General features: G+C 46.9%; 1 protein-coding gene across 28 annotated transcripts in view; it reads left to right on the plus strand.

Annotated features, from left to right (window-relative positions):
• The first annotated feature begins 6,867 nt into the window (after positions 1-6,867).
• The window catches only part of OBSCN (obscurin, cytoskeletal calmodulin and titin-interacting RhoGEF), a 174,059-nt gene continuing 158,175 nt past the window's right edge, over positions 6,868-22,751 (plus strand). For 12 of the 28 annotated variants that reach the window (XM_058831598.1, XM_058831606.1, XM_058831608.1 and 9 more), the window contains exons 1-3: positions 6,869-7,123; positions 14,763-15,904; positions 21,822-22,091. In XM_058831598.1, the coding sequence (XP_058687581.1) occupies positions 14,776-15,904; positions 21,822-22,091 (1,399 nt within the window). In that variant the 5' untranslated portion in view covers positions 6,869-7,123; positions 14,763-14,775. Of the gene's footprint in view, positions 7,124-14,762; positions 15,905-21,821; positions 22,092-22,751 lie in introns of all 28 variants that reach the window. The other 16 variants (XM_058831617.1, XM_058831616.1, XM_058831619.1 and 13 more) reach the window with 5 other exon arrangements.

Raw genomic sequence — 22,751 nt, forward strand, 5'->3', positions numbered from 1 at the left:
AAGATGTATCAGAAGTTCAAACAAAAATGAGTGGGTTTAGAGGATTGGCTGAATTGGTGGGGTGTTTCCTTAATTCTGAAATCCATTTTCAACAGGCAGCTGACCTGTTGTAAAGGAAATTTTAATGGAAAAGATGGGTTTGTTACCCAGGTAGATCCCTGGCACAGAGGAGGCTACAGGCAATTCCATTAAAACTGGATGTCCAGAAGAACAAACAGCTCTTTGAGAGGGATTAAACAGAGGAAGTCACAGCTGTTAATGGGGGAAATGAAATCTGTCTGGCTCGTGTCAAGGTTTTTTATCAGGGTACTCAAATGAATGGTGTCACCAGGAAGAAACGGGGATGGAGGCGTGTCTGGAATTCACTCTTGGGGGTTTTCTCAGCCCTCACAAACCTTCAGAGAGAGTTACTCCACTCTTCTTGCAGATCATGGAATCCAAGTATGGATTGAGTGGGAAGGGACATTAAAACTCATCCAGTGCCACTTCTGCCATGGGCAGGGACAACTTCCACCATCCCAGGCTGCTCCAAGCCCTGTCCAGCCTGGCCTTGGACACTTCCAGGGATCCAGGGGCAGCCACAGCTGCTCTGGGCACCCTGTGCCAGGGCCTGGCACCCTCCCAGGGAACAATTCCTTCCCAATATCCCATCTAAACCTTCTCCCTTTCAATCTGAAGCCATCCCTCCCTTTCTCTACCAGAACAAGTCCTCGTCCCACGTCCCTCTCTGAGACCTCACACGTGTTTATCCCGTGTGGGGCACAAACAGCCCTTGGCAATGATGTTAATGATGTTCTGTTTGTTTTTTTCATGATTTAGGGAGCTGGGGGTGTTTATCCTGGAGAAAAGGAGACTCAGGGGTGAGCTGATCACTCTCCACAGCTCCCTGAAAGGTGGCTGTGGGCAGGTGGGGTCGGTCTCTTTCTCCAGGCAGCACTGACAGAACAAGAGGTCACAGCCTCAAGCTGTGCCAAGGGAAATACAGGTTGGACATTAGGAGAAAGGAAAGAATAATAAAGTACTGGAATGTTCTGCCTGGGGAGGTGGTGGAGTCACCATCCCTGGATGTGTTTAACAAAAGACTGGATGTGGCACCCGGTGCCATGGTCTGGTTGAGGTGTTGGGGCTGGGTTGGACTCGATGATCTTGGAGGTCTCTCCCAACCCAGTGATTCTGTGATTCAAATTCTGCTGAATGTTCTGGTCCTGTTTGTGCAGCTGTTTCTGCCCCAGGGTTGGTGCAGCTCAGCTGAGACCAAGAGAGAACTCTTTTCCCTCTGCTCAGCAAAAGCATCATTTATCATAAGCCAAGTTACATTTTGCTTTAATCAGAATCATCTCAAAACTCAGGCTGAGCATCCAAATTGGATTTTAGAGACAACTTCTGGCAGCAGTTGTGAGGAAAGCTATTCTGGGGTGTAAATGTGTGTGAGTGAAAGCTTTCCTGGGTGTTTAATCATCTTGTAAGTGATTGATTTGTGTTCCAGCTGAGGAAGATTTAAGGGCTGGATTCTGTTTCTGATGTGGAAAGAAATTGCCTTTCTAGGATTATAAATCTGTTGTGCAGGCACTTTGTATTTTTCAAGTGTGGATGTGCATCCTGTTAGGACATAATCACACTAAAGATCTGTAAGTGACACTGACTACAGCCAGTAGTTGTATAAATAAGGATATAAATATCCATCATGAGATGAATGGGGCCTTTTGAGGAGAGCACACTTGAATAAAAACCTCGGTGCTCACTCCTGTTTTTCCTGAGGGATCTTTTCCTTCCAGAGGGAAATGAAGAAGAAAACCCAAACAACAAAATATTTCTATGTGTTCAAATAACGTAAAAAATAATTCAAGGTAATTTGCATGCAAGTAAAATATTTCAGATAGTTTTATTAATGATAAAAAACTGATTGTCACCCTTTAATCCAAATTTTCCTTTATGTATCAAGTCTTTATAGCCACTTTGCTGAGACTGTCACTGGCAGATTCAGCTTTTCACTGATGCTGGTTGGATTGTGCTGGGATCACAGGGTTTTGGAAGAATTTAGAGGTTGAATGCCTCTATTGGCTTCTCCAGCATGTCCAAGGTGAGTCACAGAGAGGAATTCAGTTTGGAATTCCCTGGAAAGCAGAACTCACCTCACCCAATAACAACGTGGCCATGAAAGCTTTATTTTTGGGCAAAGCCCTCAGTGCCACCGGTCACGTATTGGCAAAAAGGGAAATGGTGTCTCTGATGATGGTGGGTGAGCTGGAGAGGCAGAACAAGTGGGATGAGCTGAGTCACTCACTGGGCAAGGTCTGGGGAATGCTTGGGATGAGGGAATGAGACGGTTTTATCCGTGCTGACACATCTTCCTCAGCTGGAACCAGGGAAGAGATGGATGTGTGTGACCACAGAGCGTCGGTCTCATCTCAGTGACACCCGTGGTGCTGCTCAAACACCTCAAAATGGACATTATGGGCAGGTAACTTTCCAAAAGGGAACAAGTTTCTACAGTAAAAGACATTTCAAGAGGCAAATCAGCTTCAGACTCCAGTGTCCTGTTGTTGGATGAGTGGGTTTTTTACACAGGGCAGGTTGGATGGGGCTTGGAGCAACCTGGGGTAGTGGAAGGTGGAAAGAGGGGGAGGAAAACGATTTTTTTAGGGTCCTTTCCAACCCAAACCACTCTGGGATTCTATGTTTGGATTTTTTGTTTGGTTTTTTTGGGTTGGTTCATTGTTTTGGGGGTTTTTTGGTTTTGGGGTGGATTTTTGGGTATTTTTTTTGTTGTTGTTTTTTTCCTTTTGGAAAAAGTCAAAACTTTTTACCTTTTTTGGGGAAAAAACTTTTTAATTTTTTTTCCCTGTTTTGGGGTTTTTTGGTTGTTTTTTCTTTTTTTTTGTGTGGGTTTTTGTTTGCTTTGTGCTGTGGTTGTTTATTTGTTTGTTTTTTTAATAGAACTATTTCTCAGGTAGCTCAGAGCCCAATCCACCCTGGCCTCAAATCCTTCCAGGGATGGGGAGTCCACATCTTCTGTGGGCAAAAAACCTTTTTTTATACCAAGTGTTGTGCTTTTCTGTGGCAATTGCATTGCCCTCAGTGCAAAAGAAGTTGTAAAATGTTTATTTCTATCATAAGGATTTTTTTGGGGTACTGTCTTCTGTGAGAGATCTGTAGACACTTTGGAATTGTGATGTAAAGCAGGTGCAGATCTTTATTCACTGTGCAGTTATTGAAGGTTTAATGTCAAAATGGAAGGATTGGCCCGAAAGAACCACAGAGGTTTTGCCATCACAGCCGTATTTTTACTGAAAATCTGATTTTCAGAAAACCCTTGAGGCTTCAGTAAAGCTTAGAGTTCCATCATCCCAAAATTTAGGAAACGTCTTTCTAACCTTTCATTTGATGGGGTTTTATTTTCAGTCTAGTTCTTAATGCCAGGGAAACGCTGCTCAGGTGCAGCTCTGTGAGGATTTGGGGATTACTGGGAAGCACAGAGGTGGATTTGGGATCAGCAGCTCCTCCAGCAAAAATCCAGAATGGAATACACAAATGTGTCCACTCTTCAAACATCTCCAGGCATCCTGACAAAATGTTTGGGATATACAGAGCTTAACCACAGCAGGTGTTTTAAAATTTAGGTATTTTGTTAGCAATATAGAAAAAGGTTTAATGTTAAGAGTGGAGAAGCTCAGAGAAGCATAAAATAAAAAGGAGCATTTATAAGTTTTTTTTAAGAAGACTTGTCACTTCAGCCTTGTTGTTTGTTCAAAAATTTTTTGTCCTGAAATACTAAAATAAAATGCATTTTAAGAAATATTAATCCACTTAGGAAATGAAGAAAAAATAACCTTGGGCCTCTGTTCTTTTTTTAAATCAATGTGATACTTAATTTGCCTCTATATATTAATTTTTCTGTGTCCTCCATGACTTTCTCAATTAACATTTCCAGGTATAAGTTAACATTTTAGGGGAATTTGTTCCCTCATAATAAAAGTGTCTTAGGGACCTGATTGTTAAGTTTAACTCAGAATTAGGTGCTCTTCCCCATCAGAATTAGATGGAGTAGGAAAAAAATATCTCATTTTCTGTAACTTAATTTCTGTGTGAAGCTTTTATTAGCATTGATTTTTATTGAATTTTATTTTTCTGACAATGTTACATTGGGAGACAAAGCGTCAGGGTTTTTTAGTTGTAAAAACTGAGTAAACATACTGAGGAGAAATAAATGATGTCAGCTTTGAAATTCTTGTGCAGCATCACATGGGGAAAAAATCAAATTAAATTCTCCCACAGAGAGAAGCCAGAATAATTTTTCCTTGTATAAAAACCTGCCTTTTTATGCAAAAAAAGTCTCATACTTCAGAGGAATATTGAAATAAGACATAACGCCTCAGGCCTTGCTACTTATTACAATTCAAATAATTTAAATTGATTTCTTGGAGAAAACCCAAGCACAGCTTGTTTCTGTGCCTGTAAATTCTGGTTAATTCTCTTTGGCATCCCTTTGTTTCCAAGTGAAGCGTTCGGATGAGCGAGTTTGGAGCTTCCAAATTCAAGGAAAGATTTTTTTTTTTTTTTCTATATTTTAAAACTGCACAAGTTTCTGTTTCAAGCACATCTTCCTGATGTTTGTTGAGGGGAGAAAACACACTTAAGGAAAAGCTCTCAGTTTTTATTTCAAAGAGGAAAGAACCAGTGTTGTGTCCAATGACATTTGATTTGTTTTCATCCAAATTCAAGGGTTTTTTCAAGCCTTTCACCATTCTCTCTAAAAACTGGAACTTTTATTAGCTCATCATTTTAAGATGCTCCTTTATTTTAAATCCATGACAAGCTGGAGTTCCTGAACAGGTTAACAACTCATTGGTACAGGAGATATTTCTCTCATTTTAATTTTTAGTGACTTTTAGGTTAACTCAGACAATCCATCTCACATCAGGAGAGTTGGGGTGAGCAGAGGAGGAGCAAAGGAGGCTCAGGGGGAATTTCTGGCTCTGCACAACTCCCTGAAAGGAGGGGGAAGCTGGGGGGATCTGGATCTGCTCCCAGGGAACAGGGACAGGAGGAGAGGGAATTACCTCAAGTTGTGCCAGAGGAGTTTAGTTTGAATACTGGGGAAATTTCTTCCCTGGAAAGAGGAAGGCCATTGGTGGAGTCACTTTGCAATTCTGCTACATACAGGTGTATCAAAAACAGGTAAAATCAAACCTTGTGGTGGAGACCATGAAGTCTCTGAGATCTTCCTCAAAGCCACCAAGATGTTACAGGAGAGGCACTGCTCGTTTAACCCCGTAAAAATCTACCTCGTGCCTCTGGCAATTGCAGAGTGCAGGGAAATGCAGTGCAGGTGGTGTGGTGGAGGGCTGGGAACACTGAATTTATTTTGGTTTGCTCCAAATGGACACTGGTTTATTCCAAATTACGGGCTGGGGATAGACCTTGCAGTGTGTTGATGTCCAGTTTGTGGAGCAGTGCAAGTGATCCTGCTGAGAAATCAAATCCTGCTAACTCAAAGGTGTGCTGAGAGCCTCTGCTGACACACCCTGGGCACATTCCTGTGTCTTTGGCAAGTCTGTGTACAGCTAAAACTTCAAACCACCTTCAGAAGAGAGGGAAGAACGAGCACAGTGGGCACGGTCTTTAAGAGGGGATGAGTTTTTCACAGGGTTTAACATTGGATAAAGTCCCCCAGCCAATGCACAGGGACATCAGGTAGCACCTTAAATCTTTTTTTCTCCTCAATCCTGTAATTTTATTAATTTTAATAGAATCATAGAATAGTTTGGGCTGTGGGGGACCTTAAACTTCATCTCATTCCACCCCCTGCCATGGGCAAGGATGTCTCAACTATCCCAGGTTGCTCCAAGTCCTGTCCAACCTGGTCTTGGACAATTCTTGGGGGATGAGACAAAATGATCTTTAAGGTCCCTTCCAACCCAAACCATTCTGCAATTCTGTGACTCTCTTCAAGCCCTGCTTTCAAATCCCAGCTAAAAATCCCTTTTGCTGCCCTGGAGGTGGTTTTGTGCCCTGAAAAGTGATTTAACACAAACTATCACTGTGTCTTCAAAGCCTTGGACTATGCAGCACCTTATCTGCTTTGTTTACTGCCAAAAATAAGCGTATCTTGCAGTTCACTCCTGATATTTGAAGTGTTTGTGGGGGAGCCTGCTGGGCTCTGCTGCAGCTCTTCTACCATTAGCTGAAATCAGTTTAAAATTTAAAATACTGTGATTCGCCAATAAGAATTGGCAAGTGGACTCAGTTCTCAGGAAATTGCTTTTAAAAACCAGAAGATTTTACTTGTAAGTGTAGAAATTATGATCCTGAGATGTGATGGATTGGCAGCTCAGGTGATTCCTGCACACAGTGTGTATTCACGAGGTGAAAAGGTGGGGAAATATATAACCAATGTATATACAAGGTGAAGGGGCACACGTAGGATTGTTAACTTGCTGTTGGTTTGCCATTGTAACAGCTCCTGCCTGGGAGGTTATAAATAAACCTACTATTGATCTGATGCCTTTGGGAAGGAATTCCTGGCCAGTGTGCCACGCTGATAAGTCGTCAGCCTCCCGTTCCTGAGTCCCCATGTCCCATTTAGCACTTGGCTGTGGGATGGACCCTTGAGGAAGGGTTCTGACCCACCTTGTCCCCGCAGCCTGTCCCCCACACCCACTCCTGGTGGGGTTTTTGCCCCCTCCTGTTGCTGGGCTGTCCCAACGAGTCCCTAAAACGCTGCCCTTTCGCCTCTGTCCTGCAGGAAATTTAATCTCCCCGGTAAATGACACCCAGAGCTATTTTGGAGCTGGGCTGCGGAGGGAAAGCGAAGCACGTCAGCGATTTGACTGGAGGAGGACAACCCAGAGGAGGGTCGGAGGGGGGTGGCACAGCCTAACCCTGGGCAGCAGAGCCAGTGCTGGGGGACTTGGGGGGACCTTCTGCTGCACGTCCCTGCCATCGCTGGGGTTTCTGTTTTATTTTCCTGGAGGGGAAAGGGGGGGGGAACCCAAGCCAACATGGTCTCCCCATGTCCTCTGTTCCCCTCTTCCCTCTTCCCCCTCCTTTCATCTCAGTAGGAATCGGCTCTTTCTTCCTCTGCCCAGAGCTTTGTCCTCCTCAGACTCAGACAAGACTCCAGGTAAGACCAAAACCTTCAGCTAAGCAGAGGTGGATTTGGAGATGCTGATGTCCAGCAGGAAGTGGAGAAGGTTGTTGGCAGCTGAGGGAGGGGTGAGGTTGTTTTTGTGCTGTGCTGGAGGATGTTTTGTTTAATGGAACATATTTGGGGATGGAGCTGAAGGTGCAGGTAGCAAATCCATCCTTCCTTTGCTCTGAGCCAAGCTTGGATTGTTCTGCTTAATTACTTCTGAGCAAAATCAGTCTCCAGAGGAGACTCTAGAGGGGAAAAGTGAAAAAAAAAGTCCAGGTTTAGAGCTGTAGACTCAGCCTGATACACTTTGTCCCCAGATCTGAGACAGCACTGGGCATGGAGAGCCTGGAAAACAGATGGAGAGGTGGCAGAAAGGAACATGTTGAAAAGTTTTATTTCCAGGGCATAATCTCAGTGCAGCTTTTATCTTCAGCCAGGACTTTTTTTCCCCTCTGAGCTCCTCTCTGGTGTCAATACAGATTCACTCTGCAACCCCCCACCCTCCTCCCATTTCTCCAAATGGCTCTGAGGGGAGAGGGGGAGAGATGGAGCTCGACAGCTGAGGCTATTTTGGGCCCTACAGCTCAATGGGGTGGAGTGACTGTAATGACAATGACGTGCACTTGTTAAAATACAAGGGCTTAGGTCGGAGCCATGGCTGATTGTCACCAGGGGAATTATTTGTCCATATGGGAGCTGTGATCCTGCAGCTCCCTCCTGTAGGAAATCACGTGGGTTAAAACAGGAGCATTTCTAGCTTCGCAAGTCTATTTTGTTTTCTGGGATTCTGCCACAGCTGCTTCTCTCCTGGGCTGTGTGTAAAGCAAAATGCAGTTGGGTGAAATTTGTGATGAGGTTTCTAGATTTACATCGCTCCTTTTCCGTCTCCTGGGTGGAAACCCCGGAATTTGTGGCTTTTCTCTCCATTTGTCTCCTTTAATCTCAGCCCCACAGAACAGGAGTGAGCATCACAGTGTGCCCAGACCTCCCTGGTGCTTTGGCCTTTTGCTGTTGTCAGAACAGCCTCAGGAGGCTCAGAAAGATAAAAAGTGGCTGCTGTGGAGCCTTGAGGGGTTGCTCTGTGCAGTTTTAGGCCTCTGGAAGTTTCAGGGGTGGTTTTGTAGCTCCATCAAGGTGGAATGCGAAGCCCCCATGTTGCAGTAAAACCCAAGGAGGATGAAATCCCTTCCCTGCATGGAATTTCTTGGAGCTGTTAGGGTGCTGATGGAAAATGGTTTGTGGCCAGGTAGTTGAAAGTGGAATGGGTTTTACAACTCATATAGGTCTGTCTCTGTAGAGAGGAAAGATAACGAGTTTTAACCATATAAATCATCTAAATGGCTTGAATCTCCCATGGTTTTTATGAAGTGTGTGCTGCTAACGTGGCTGGAGGGCATCTGACCTCCTTGCCCAGTGACTTGCACAAACCACGTGATTTGTTCTTGCTCCTCATTGGAATTTTCTAAATGGTTGAACCCTTGTTTGCTACCAATCATTGGGAACATCCAGGTTATTGATGAGGGATCAATAGGGGGAGTATGAGGGGATGCAGGTCCCTCAGAGGCACTTGGTGCATATTTGGCCCTACCCTGAAGGTCAGAATTGTCTCGAGCTTCTCCTTTTCCCTGAGGGCTGCTCACCATGTTTAACACCATGTCAGCCCCTGACCTGGCGTGAACTTTCCCTCAACATCTCCCATGGATTTTGGCTTAGGGTGGAGGCTGTGGATGGGAGGGAATGCGGACAAGCCTTACTCTGAGTTGAGTTAGAAGCTCCTTGCCAAAGGCTTCGTGTGCTGCAGGTTCTCCGTGTCCGACATCTCCAGTGACTGATCCACCACAGAAACCTCCCCCATCTGCTCCTCCAGTGACCTTTGGACATGCCAAAATCGGTTCTCCCTCACTGAAGTGGAATTCAGAGTAGCCCAGGCTAAGCCCTGAGCCCAGCTCCTCAGCCACAGATACCGTTCCTACTCCGGTGGAACGGGATAAATCCTCCGCCCCGGATTAGAGCGCTGGCGCAAATCCGCGCCGAGCCCCGATTTAGGGATGTCATGGGCAGGGAGCACTGGCTGTGCTGGTGTGCATTTCACCCCCAGAGCTCCCTGTCTGGTGTGACGGCTCCCAGGCACCCACCAGAGCCCGGCTGATGTCACCCAGCCTGCAGCTGACGCTGAACACTTGTGCTATTCCAGAGTCGTCCATTCCCTGGGAGGCTGCTGGAAGCGAGAGGGCAGCCAGGTTACTGCTGTTTCCCCTCAGCAGAATTTTAAACATCAAAAGAAAGCCAAACTTCCCATTTGACAACTCATCGACTTCCCTTCCCACCCACAGATTCCATTTCCTGATGTTTTTAGATGGAACAATACAAGCAGATAAGTCGTGTAAACTACAGTAATACCGGTGCTGCTTTGATTTTTATCTGGAGCTTCTGTTTCAGTGATGTTCTTTGAAAACTCAGGATTCAGAGACAGGAGGTTCCCTGTAAATCCTGCATTTCCTGTCAGGAAAAGGAGTGAGAGGATTAGAATTTAGCATTGCGGGGGAAGTTCAGGAAACATAAACTCTAAAAGCAAGAAAATTACCTCAAATCAACTTATTTTTGACTTGGGCAAAGAAAGGGTAAAAGAGGATTGAGGAAATGAGCAAACAGGGACATGATGGGCCTTAATGTGGTGTTGAGAGAAATTCTGTGCTTCTGATCTGTGTTTGGACCTTGGTGATCCCTTAGGTTTAATCATGTCCCCAGAATCTCTAATTTTGCTACCCAAATCCACCTTTGTCTCAGGAATATTTTCTGAGATGGATTGCATGGTGCTTTTTGCTCTTTGCCCTGAGTCCTGGTGGACAGGATTTTCTTTCTAATCCTTGAATGGAAAGGCTTGGACAGAGAATATCCTGTTACCCCCATCCTCTCTCACACACAGAGCTTCATCACAGGCTGCTGACATCTTGGGAACAATTTACCATGGGGGAACCTCTGCTTTCTCAGAAATTATTGGAGGTTTTCCAGGTGCAGATCAGCATTGATGAAGCAATGTGAAATCAACCCATCAGCCAGCACTGCACGGTGAATCCCAGGAGGTTGGGATGGAGCCAGGCTGGGGGAGCTGGGGCTGTCCAGCTTGGAGGAGAGAAAACCTCCAGGGAGAGCTCAGAGCCCCTTCCAGGGCCTAAAGGGGCTCCAGGAGAGCTGGAGAGGGACTGGGGACAAGGGATGGAGGGACAGGATAAGGGGGAGTGGCTTCACACTGCCAGAGGGCAGGGTTAGGTTGAATGTTAGGAAGAAATTCTTCCCTGTGAGGGTGGTCCGACCCACTCCTGTATCCCTGGAAGTGTCCCAGGCCAGGATGGACAGGTCTTGGATCACCCTGGGATAGTGGAAGGTGTCCCTGCCCATGGCAGGGGGTGGCACAGGATGATCTTTAAGGTCCCTTCCCACCCAACCCATTCTGGGGTTCAGTGGCACCACCACTGGGGCTCTCCACCTGCTGATGAGTTCCACTTCCAAGTACTCCAGCAGGAACTGGACAGCTCTGTGGCTGTTCCCACTGCCAGGCACTCGTTCCCTTGTCCGTGGGAAGCAGGTGCTGGGCAGATGCTGGCAGTGCTGGGACAGGAGTGGGCAGGAGGCCTGGACCAGCTGCATGCTGGCTCCAGGGCAGTGGTTTATTTGCATTATATGACAGCTCTGTGCAGTTCTGCCTCTTTCCCCAAACACAAACCAGGGAAAATCCAAATGAATAAAGACATAAACAAAATTATAAGTGCCGCCAGTTTGCCTTTGGCGTGCTCAGAAATACCCCAGATGGGAATGTGATCTCTGCTGCAAATGATTAATCACAGAGGGATTACATGGGGAAATATGACACTGGCAAATGTCTGAGATTTATTGGAAAGGGCATTTGCATTGACTAGGTTTATTCATGCTTTGTTGCTGGTCCTGTCACTTCCAAGAGAGCTGTTCTGGCATTTGCAGAGAATTACTATTTTTTTTTTTTTTAAGTTTCAGAGTTACTGGGATTTTTTGAAGTTTGAATGAACATGTAAACAATTGAAACCAGAGTAATTATTGAATAAGTTGACTGACAAGTTACACTGTAGAAATATTAAATCTCGTTCTTTCAGTACATTCACAAGTCTGTCCTCTTCTGGCTCCTAAATTTATTTGTCATCATAATCCAGTGTGATGAGTTTTATCCCATTTGAAATTATCAAATGTAATTTATCTCGTGCAGCCTGACTAACCTGTTAGATGTGCTAGATACTTACACAGCCTCATCCTTGCTGCAGGTTAGGATTTCATGCCTCTTACTGGATTTCATGCTCTCAACGCCCATAAAACAAGTTTTTTCCCCCTTTTTCAGATGGGGATTAAGGATACAAGAACTGGAGCATCTTTCTCATCACTATAAAAGCAACTCAGCAGCAGAGCAAGGAATAAACCCTTTTTTTCTTTCCATTTTAGAAAAATATCTAAAGTAATGATGAGTACGCACTGTTTTCACTGATCCCTGGCTTTTCTTCTGGCATCCTGGCCATTCATAATGGTGTAAAAACCTCAGAGTGTGAGGGCACGTGGTGAAAGCTGCTGGAGGTGCTGGTAAGAGCAGGGGATGTGGGTTTTCACCCCACACTAGGAGGTCTGTGGACACAGGATCTTGTATTGGATGGAAGTGAGCAAAACCACCAGATGTTTTTTTGGGAGCCGTGGAAGAGGGAGACTGGACCTTGAGGCCACTGGGAAGAAGCATCTTGGATGGGTTTGCTGCACCAGTTTGGTTCAGGAGCAAAACCAACAGGCATCTGGTGCAGGAGCTTCCCTGGTTTTCAACTTTTCCCAACTATCAGGGGTACCAGGGAGCAGCCTGTGTGTGTTTGGGCAGAGCTTGGCACAGAAGAGCAGGGAGAGAAGGACGCACTTCAGGAAGTGAGCAGCATTCCTGCTCCTGTAAGAGCCGGGCTTGGAGAGCCCTCACCGTGCTCCAACAGAGCAGAGCTCTCCTCCAGGCACAGAAAGGGGTCCTGGGGCCCAGGTGATGGAAACAGCAGGCAGGTGTGTTGAGGGAAGCTGAGGGTTGCTGAGAGGTCCCTGGCTGGCTCCCAAGCAGCTCCTCTTGTGCCTCTGTAACCACCTCAGTGATCCAGGCACTTGTGCATGTTACGCAGAGCCCAGTGTGATGGAGAAGTGAAGCAGCTCTGTTTTTCTTCTCTTTTTGACACTGAGAGGCTGGAAATAAATCAGAGTGATGCATCTGTTAGACACAATAAGAGCCCAGGAAGGGTGAGAGATGGCAGTGCCTTCAGAAGAAGAATCCAAGTGCTTTGACAGCACAGTGCAGGCTGAAATTCAAGCTAATGGCTGGGAAATTCTGGGATATGTGCTCTGAGTCTGTGTTTTGATTGTTAACTCTTAGTTGATGCAGAATGGTTCTGCTGGGCTCTCCAGAGCTGAGCTGAACCTCAGCATCCCCTTCTGAACATTGAAGTGGTCCTTCCCCAAATGAGCAGAAGACTCTGATTGTCAACCAATGGACTTCAGTGGAAATTTCCACTGACTTCAGTGTACTTTGGCTCAAGCCCCAGGCTCCTGTCTGTCCCTCCTAACCATCCATGCAGCTTCTCTGCTTGCAGCTGCACAAGTGTTCATGGAAAGCGCCTTTTAAAGCTCAGCTGTGGGCACAGGTTGGAGGTAGGAAGAAGGTCCAGAGAAGTTCAAACTAATTCACAGATTTCTAGACCAGTCCGAGACCAAGAGAAAAAGAGATCTGTGTATTGAAGGTGGCCACTTAACTGAAGGTCATTTGGTCATAGCACTGATGACTTCAAGTCATTCTTTATCCTCTTAGCATTTACTAAAAGTAAATTTTCCCCATTTCTTATTCCCTTCCCAGATTTAATGTTTGAAACCTGTTTCTATATTTTCTAAAGATTTGCAGCAGGATAATGAAATTTGCTCAATCCCAGGAAACAAAAACAACCAAAATTGAATTAGTTTAGAAAGGATCGCTCTCATCTAAAACAAAAAGTCTTTGATTGCTTCTTGTAATTTTGTGCATTTGTTGGAGTGGGAGACACAGGACAGGACAGGACATGGTGTATGTTTTCTGTTAAATGCAGAAAAATTACATTTGGTTTTGCCTCAGATCTGTGACCCAGATGAAGTTGGAAGTTTGGCTCAGCGATACCATCTTGAATGTTAATAATGATCACAAGATCATAGAATATCCTGAGCTGGAAGGGACCCACAAAAGACCATGGAGACCAACTACTGGCCTTGCCCAGGACAACCCCAAGAATCCCACCCTGTGTCTGAGACAGTTTTCCAAAAGTTTTGTGAGCTCTCATAACAAATTGTGTATTCTTGTATAGCCATTTTGCATTTTTGTGCCACCCCTTTTCCAGTATATGGATTTAATGGTAACTTGTATTTTTCAATCCTCAGCAGCATAAATGGAATGAAATTTGTAATCTCATATTAATTTTCATGCCAAATTTGTTATCTCATCAAGTATACTGTCATATATACACTGCACATAATTATCTGTGCATATTATTATAATAATAATAATAGTTATCCCTGTCCTGACATGAAGAAGTGGGAGGAGAGACAAGAAATTGGGAAAATAAGTGATTTTTTTTCCCAAGGTCATGCAGCAGGTCAATCCAGCCCTCACTCCCTGCTGCCATCAGTGATCTGCACATTAAGCTAAAGGCACTAACAGGAGCTGGAGGAAGATGGAGAAATAGTGATTTAAGAAATTAAAGCAGGGTTTTGGCCTGCTCCTATTGATTTCTCCTGGAACTGGGGGGAGATGGTGAGAGCACCTGCCATTGGGTGAGAGAGTGGGTGGATGTGTGGCCAGCAGGGAAGCCAAACTGCTGTAGGATTAAGAAGGATATTTCTGTCTCACTGGCTGGGGTTTATTTCCTTTCTGAGTTACAGCACTCAGAGCCCTGGTCCTTCTGCTGTGCCCAGCACTTTGAGGGTGAAAAAGCAGGGATGTGCTCACCTGGAGTAGGACAATTCCTATGGCTCAGACAGGAGCTGCTAGGACAGAGGAGTCTGGCCTCATAAGGCCAAAGAGGTTAAGCAGCTTGAAGAGGAATGATTCACTCAAATCTTCTTGGAAAACCTGGTCTAGGGGGTGACATCCCTATCCATGGCAAGGGCTTGGAATGGGATGACCTTCAAGGTCCTTTCCAACCCAAACCATTCTGTGATTCTGCAACGGAGGCAGTATCTATCTCTCAGAATTTAGCATCCAGTTTATTCCTTGTGTTTGCAGAACCAGCCCATCTGTCACACAGCTTTAGTGCAGGTCACTTTCTGAGTGTCACAGATGAAAGGATTCATCATGTTCCTTCTGTATGAGCAGCTCAAAGAGTTCTATTTTCCCCAGAAGCTCTGTGGGAAAGTGAACTACCTTATGCAGCAGTTCATTAACCCCAAATATAAGAAGTTCTCAAGACCAATAATATTCCAAGGCCTTCTCACCCACAATGAGAAGGGCATTGGAAACATGGGGGTTCCAGGTGACAAGCACCCTGGTGCCACAGGAGTGCAGCAATTCTTTGGCTGCAGTCTGTCCTCCTCTCTCCTGACACTTTTCTCTGTCCCCCTCTAGGAAGGAAGCCAGGATGGATTACAGCTCGCTCAGCGGGGTCCCGCGCTTCCTGACCCGGCCCAAGGCGTTTATGGTGTCTGTAGGGAAGGATGCCACCCTGAGCTGCCAGATTGTTGGAAACCCCATCCCAGTGGTGAGCTGGGAGAAGGATAAACTTCCAGTCCAGTCAGGGGGAAGGTTTAAAACCACAGAGGATGGGGATTTGTATCGGCTAACCATCTACGACCTGAGCCTGGAGGACAGCGGTCAGTACATCTGCCGGGCCAAGAACACCATCGGGGAGGCGTTTGCTGCTGTCAGCATCAAAGTGGGAGAGGAGACCACAGTCACAGAGTCAGCTCCTTATTTCATCCAGAAACCTTCCAACATCAAAGTGACCTTGGGAGAAGACGCCATGTTCAAATGCAAAGTCCAGGGCAGCCCTCCCCTCTCGGTGAACTGGGAGAAGGATGGGAGATACCTGAGGAACAAGGCAGATGCTGGACGAGTCCAGATCGAGTCTGCCGGGGAGTCCAACGCTCTCACCATCCAGTGTGCCCAGCTGGGGGACAGTGGCACCTACACCTGCCGGGCAGAGAACCTCATCGGCTCCGCCAGCGCCTCGGCCGCGCTGGTGGTGGAAACGCACGGCTCCTCCAACCCGGGCAGCGGCAGCAACCTGGACAGCAGCTGTGGCAAGACGGCCTCCTTGCTGTCCCACCTGCAGAAGAGGCGGGAGGAGATCAGGAAGATGGACATCTCCCATGGGACTCTTGATTCAGCCTCTGCCCAGTCTTACTCCGCGGTAGAGGGGTTGTCCAGCATCGGCTACAGCCTGTCCCGGGATTACGAGCGGGCGGCGGGACTGACCAAAGGGGCCCGCAACGCCACTTTCGGGGCGCTGACACGCGTGTGCAGCGTGACGGAGGGCAAGCACGCCAAGCTGAGCTGCTACGTGACGGGCGAGCCCAAGCCCGTGATTGTGTGGAAGAAGGACAACGAGGTCATTTTGGAAGGCCGGCGGCACGTCATCTATGAGGATGACCAGGAGAACTTTGTGCTGAAGATCCTCTTCTGCAAGCAGACGGACAATGGGCTGTACACCTGCACGGCCTCCAACCTGGCGGGGCAGACCTACAGCTCCGTGCTCGTCACTGTCAAAGGTGGGTGCTTGTGGTTCTTACTGGGGTGGACGTGCCTTCAAGGACACACCCTTGAATTGGGGTGGGGGTTTGCCAGAATTTCTGCCTGCAAACTGCTGCAGGGGAATGTGTGGCCCCTCAGTTTGGGAAGGATCTTGAGACGCTTGAGCACATCCAGAGGATGCAACGAGGCTGGTGAAGGGCTTGGGACACAAGCCCTACAAAGAATGGCTGAGGGAGCTGGGGTTGTTTAGCCTGGAGAAAAGGAGACTCAGGGGTGACCTGATCACTCTCTACAACCTCCTGAAAGGTGGTTGTGGCAGGTGGGGGTCAGTCTCTTTCACCAGACAGCAACCAACAGAATGAGAGGACACAGTCTCAAGTTGAGCCAAGGGAAATTTAGGTTGGACGTTAGGAAAAAGTTCTTCATGGAAAGAATAATAAAGTACTGGAATGGTCTGCCTGGGGAGGTGGTGGAGTCACCATCCCTGGATGTGTTTAACAAAAGACTCTGGATGTGGCACTCAGTGCCATGGTCTGGTTGAGGTGTTGGGGCTGGGTTGGACTCGATGATCTTGAAGGTCTCTTCCAACCCAGTCATTCTGTGATTCTGTGTTTAGACATGAATAAAGTTCTCCTGGTGGAAAGGGCTTGTGCACTTGAATAGATGACCTGGGGAGAGAGTCCCATTGCTGGCAGATTTTTAGGAAGAACAGTAAAGAGGTGCCAGGCACGGGTGGATGATGTAGGACTGGCCGGTTGTGGGGCAGCTGAGTTGCACCAGATCCCTAAGGCTCTGTCAGTCCTGGTTTTACAGCAATGTAAGAGATCTGTCCCCGTGCTCTGGGTCAGTGACTGCCAAAGTCCCGTCTCACCCTCCAGGCTTTAGTCACATCTGGGTTTGTGGTCACCATGGGGTTTACTCAGACATGCCATTTGCAGTAGTAGTGGAAACTCCTCCTTACAAGATGAGTGTTTCAGGCTGCCTTGGCTCCCCTGGGGGACCTACTCCAACTCTAGTTACAGTGCAGCTCAGTTTTCCTGTACAGTGACCCACCAGCAGCCTTGTCCTTGCCCGGCTCTTCAGCCTTTTCCCAGCTTGAGCTGCTGGATAGTCTGTGTTCCTTGAATGCTCCCAGAAAACCTCCCAGGTCCAGGATGGCTTCGTTTGCCATAGTCAGTGGTGAAGAGCTGACCTTCACAGGGTCACTCCACACTTGTGAAGGTCCAACCAAGTTCTTCAGAATGGCAAAAAAAGTGACACACATTTTTTATAGAATCCCAGAATGGTTTGCATTAAAAGAAATCTTGAAAATCATCTCATTCCAACCTCCTGCCATGGGCAGGGACATCTTCCACCAAACCAGGTTGCTCCAAGCCCTGTCCAACCTGGCCTTGAACAATCCAGGAAGCTCTACATTTTCCAGCTGCTCTCCCATTTGGCAAGGGGACAGTAGGCAGTTTGCAACCCAGGCAGCACCTGTAAATGAGCTGTCAGAGACAAAAGATTTTGACACTCAAGTGGTAAAAGTGATGATTTTTCACTGGCAGTGAAATAAATTAGAAACCCAAATAAGCAGGCATTATCTGTGTTTCATACTCATCTTTAAGACCCTCAGGTATTATTTGATTTTCTGTTTTTCCTTTTTTGGACATCTCCTTTTACCTTCAGAGTCTTTCCCATCAGTGGCTCAGTCCCTGTGTCCATCAGGGACACCTGATCCGTGGAACTCGCTGGCAGTTGTCCCACCCATGGCTGTCCCTTGGAGGTGCTGAGTGGCGTGGGGAAGGGCATTTGTCCTGTTCCATAAAGCCGTGATTACCTCATGAGTTGGGACTCAGAGCTGAAGATCAATCCTGGCCCTTGGGTGGGTGATCACTTTGAGGATGGCTCAAGCTCAGTTCCCTGCCCACCACCTTGCCAAAACAAACACCCCCTGTTCTGTCTGTGCTTATCTTATTGCTCTGATGGCTGCAACCTGTTCCAAAGGGGGTGGGGAAAGGGAGGGAAGCAGCCAGTCTGGGAGCAAGCATGGGAAAAGGTTATTGATCCGTGTCCGTTGTCCAGAGCTGCCTCTGAGTCAGGAGGATGAAGTGGAAATGTTTATGGATTGTTTCTTTTTTATGCTGTTACCACGTCCAAGGCTGTCCAGGCCAAGGCTGCCATGGAAAATCTACGTGTGTTGGTTATAATTAGGCCCTGATAAACGACTCTCCTTTGTGTCACCAGAAGTTCTTCTCAGCCCTCCCAAGGCAGGTCAGAATGATGCAGCAGTGAAGAAAGCTTTTAATTCTGTTGTTTGTGTCACTGGTGATGCCATTGGCTCATCTGCTATCAGGCTTAGGGAGGGAGATCATCTTGCCATGCAAACTTCTCTGCTCAGCCATGTGAGAGAGGTTGAATTCTCCAAGCAGCCACCCTTAGAATCATAGAGAGTGGTTTGGGCTGGGAGGGACCTTAAAGGACATCTGGTTCCAACCCCCTGCCATGGGCAGTGATGCCCCTCACTAGATCAGGTTGCTCAGGGCCCTGTTCAAACTGGCCTTGAACACTTCCAGGGATGGGACATCCATAGGAAGCCTCCTGTATTCTGCCAATCTATATTCTAGGGACCTAAGGACCCAGGAACCCAACATTTGTGAACACTGTTGACCCTGGGCCTTAAAGATCACTGAGCTGGAAAAAAAAAATAAAAAAGGGATTTTTGAGCTGTTTCTAAATGAGATTTAGTGAATCAGACTTAAATCTCAAAGGAAGGCTACAGGGCAGAGAATCACTCTCCTAAATGAGGAAAATTGAAGCTTGATTAGATTCAGAAATGTGTCTGGAACAGAGATAAAATCACAATCCATACACTGAGATGTGAGCTGTAAAAGGAATTGGGGACATTCTTCCCAAGAATAAACCTTTAACAAATCAAGGAGTGGGGAGGATGGGAGGAACATAAATAACCAGTTTGGGTTTCCTGAAGGCTTTGGAGATTTCCCTAGGCCGTATGTAAAGTTGGTGGGAACAGAATTCAGGTCTCCACCCTGGGCCAAGCCATGTTCACTGGAGCCCCTGAATAAAGTAACCAGATAGTGGATGAGAAGGTTAAAGGTTTCAAGCCAAACAGGATGGAGATGGGAAAAACACCCTGATGCTGAGACCACTTCATTCTCCCTCTGATCAGATGTGATTTTGGATGGTCACTGTCAAAAATGGAGATCTGAAAGAGAATTACAACTTGAGAAATGAGGAGGTAGAAAGGAAATTTGGAAAGCACAGTAATTAGGAAGATCAAAGGCTCAAGACAGTGGAAGCTTCTCAATCCACCTTTAGCCAGCTCTTACTGGGAGGATTTTTCACATTCTTACCTTTCCTGGATCATTTTCATTAGGCAGAGGGAAAACTTGCCTCTGGAATAATCAATGTGAGAATTCTAGCAATAAGAAAGAGGAAATGTAGGGAAGTGAAAAAGTGAGTTCCAGAGGACAGATGTGCCTTGATAAGGTTAAGAAAACATTGGGTGTCTTTGCAGGCTGCACCTATTCTTAGCACAATATGTGTTAGCAGGGCTTGCTTTTTAAAAATAACATAATCTCATTGCCAGTTTGCTTGCTATGGACCAAACAAAAAAGCCTAGGACAGACTGGAGAAATACCTTCTCAGGAATAAGCAGCAAAATTAATCTCTGATTTAAGTTCTTGCAGTTTCCTGCTAATTCCATGAGCTGCTCTTGCTCTGTGCTCCCTCAGTGTTTTGCTCTGCTGTGCCTCTCGCATTTTTCCCATTGGACAGGTTTTGGCAGCTCTCTCATTTTCACCTCTCTGACCTGGCTGTGGTGGTGGTTATGTGCCAGATGATTTGGGATGCCTGCTCTCAGGAGACCTGTGCTCCTTCTGTAGTCCTCTGACCCAAATCAACCCCCTCTGCCTGACCAGGCACATTCTAGGCCTCATAAAGTGCATGAAGATACGCTGAGGAAGAGGAGGCTGGTGTGATTTGGAACCACTCTCACATCTCCAGAAGCCCTGGGCTGGGTTTGTCCCAGGCTTCAGTTCAGTTTATCAGCTGCTGTCGCTCCGCAGCTCCATTCAGAGGGAGATAAGACGTGTGTGCACATGTCAGCAGGACGAAAGCAGAGTTGTTTTCAGAGGATATCTGTGACCCCAAGCTGCCAAAGATAGCCTTTCACTGCCTTTCCCTGGCTGGGAGAGCAGTGCTGGTACTGCAACACGCTTGTGAGATTCAACCAACCCTTCTGTGCTTGAAGGTTTGAGAACTTTTTCCTGGAATAGCTTTTTTTTTTTCCTCAATTTACTGCTTAGTGACTGTAAAGGGAGAGGGGTTAATGCTATGGCCAGCTGCTCCAAGTATGGGAATACACTTGTGTGCTTCTCAGGTGCAGCTTGTGTTTCTTTTTGGCCCTTGTGCAGGTCTGTGTGTTCCCAGTGGCAGCTCCAGCCTCTCCCCTGCCAGAGGACTGTGTCCTTCTGATCAAAGCTTTCCTGGCCTCACAGAATCCCAGAATGGTTTGGCTTGGAGGAGACTTTAAACCTCTTCTCCTTCCAACTACTGCCATGGGCAGGGACACTTTCCACTATCCCAGGCTGCTCCAAGCCCTGTCCAGCCTGGTCTTGGACATCCAGGGGCAGCCACAGCTTCTCTGGGTGCCCTGTGCCAGGGCCTGCCCACCCTCAGAATAAAGAATTTCATCATAATATCTAACCCTGAAAAAAAAAAAAAATCAGGGAAAAAAGAAAAAGGGATAATCACCATCTGGAGAGCGGGCAGAGCAGATCTGTGTAACCATAGCTGAAGGCTTTTCAAGGCAAAACTTTGACTTGCCTTAAACTGAGGTGTATTTAGGCACATCATTTAAAAAAAAAAAAAAATACCAAGTTGACGTGGTGAGTTAGTGTCACCTCCCTGTTCCTGGACATACTGTATGTTGTATCAGTCAGGTTTTAGCCTCAGGTAATCCACATTGCTCCCTCCAGGTGTCCTGTCAAGCCTTTAGAGTCTGGTAGCTTATTTAAACTGAAAGAGGGGAGGTTTATATCAGATATCAGGGAGAAATTCTTTACTGTGAGAGATGGTGAGGCAGGATGGAGTCACAAAAACCAGCTGGGAGCTGGCACAGCCGTTATTGGAAGGTGAAGGTACATATCAAGGCATGATCTCTCACGAAGCATGAGCAATGTTTCAGCACTGGTTAATCCAAGAGGGTGAAATGACTGTGGCACCAGTCCCGTGGCCACGGCTGCTGGCTGTCCTCTTCAGTCCAGCTCCCCTTTCTCCACTTTAGGGCTGGGGTATCAGGGTGATGTCACAGAGCAGCTGCTGCTGGAATTCGACATTGTTCAGTTGATAAAATGACTTCCCTCACTGCCATGCAGCTGCTTTGTGTGTTTGATCTATGCTTGGGTTTGGCCCTCAGCCAGAGCACTGCAGCCCCACTGCTGGAGGAGGGCTGAGGCTCTATTTCTTTTATTGTCATTGACAAAAGCTGATACAGAGCCTTTGTTGCTGGTGGGGAGAACAGAAAACTCCTCCTTTTGTGCTTTCCCCCCACATCTGACTGTGCCCAGCCACCTCACAGCTCTCTGTGCCCTTTCAGATCACTCAGCTGAGCTTATTTCTGCTGTAAGAACCTTAAAACATTGGCTCTTGCACCAGCTCAGCTGCTCACTCTCACCTGGAATTTCTGCCCTGTGCTCTGTCCCATGACCAGCTGGTTTGTCATTAAACCAGTTCTAGAAGGATTCCTCTTAAGGCCTTTTGCTCCAGCCTGGCCTTGACCACTGTCCAGGGGTGGGACAGCCACAGCTTCTCTGGACAATTTCTGTTAGGGCCTCACCACCCTCACAGAGAATAATTTCTTCCTAAATTCCCATCTAAACCTACTTTCATCATAAACTCTTATTTCTCCTTTCTGTTTTTTACCCTCTTAAGAACCCACCATACCCTTCAAGGCAAAACTGAAGGATCTTGAAGTGAGGGAGAAGGAATCTGCCACCTTCCAGTGTGAAGTGCCCGTTCCTGGGACTGAGACAGCTTGGTTCAAGGAGGAGACCAAGCTCCAGCAGAGCAAGAAGTACAACATCGAGGAGGAGGGCACCTACCGCCGGCTCACCGTCCAGAACGTCACCACGGATGACGATGCTGTCTACATCTGTGAGATGAAGGAAGGGAGCAGGACCATTGCAGAGCTGTCTGTCCAAGGTAGGAAAGGCTCTCTGTATTTCAGATTGGTCAAAAGCATGGGATTCATGTGTGACACTCCAGATTTGACCTTGTGAGCAGAATTTACCCCGTCTGTGTTGGCACTGAAGAGGAGCAGAGTCCCTTATGGTGTGAAAATGTGGTCAGTGGGTCCCTGGGGCTCCTGCCAGGGTGTCTCTGAACACAGGGCCACGCAGCAGGGACAGGCTGTGTTGCACAAGATGTCACCCAGCGGGAACCCACCCTGAAAGAAGCTTCCTTCAGCTCCAGTCTGGCCCTGTGGACTTCTCTTTGATGCCTTGGGGTACTTACCTGAAACAGGCTAGACAAGATAAAGTGAATAAAAGTGGGTATTTATTAAAGGCCCTCAGTGGGAACACCTTGGGAAGCCTCTGAGGGGCTACACCCAAGGTAGGGTGACAACAGCCACAAGTTTTCATATTTTTATAAGTTTGGCCCATTTACATACCAGGGGTCAATCCTCCAATTACAGCTTCAGGTAATGAAGCCATTTACCCCAAGTTTTCCCCCTCAATTCACTGTTTGCATCCCTCAGGGCCTGAGACAGTGAGGTGCCCTTGAGCTTCAGGCCTAGAGAGGAATTGTTTTGTCTGAATAAAATGGGAGAACAGCAGCTGACAGGCTGTGGAGTTTGAGTTA

Source organism: Poecile atricapillus, chromosome 2 (genome assembly GCF_030490865.1).
Source record: "Poecile atricapillus isolate bPoeAtr1 chromosome 2, bPoeAtr1.hap1, whole genome shotgun sequence".
NCBI lineage: Eukaryota > Metazoa > Chordata > Aves > Passeriformes > Paridae > Poecile > Poecile atricapillus.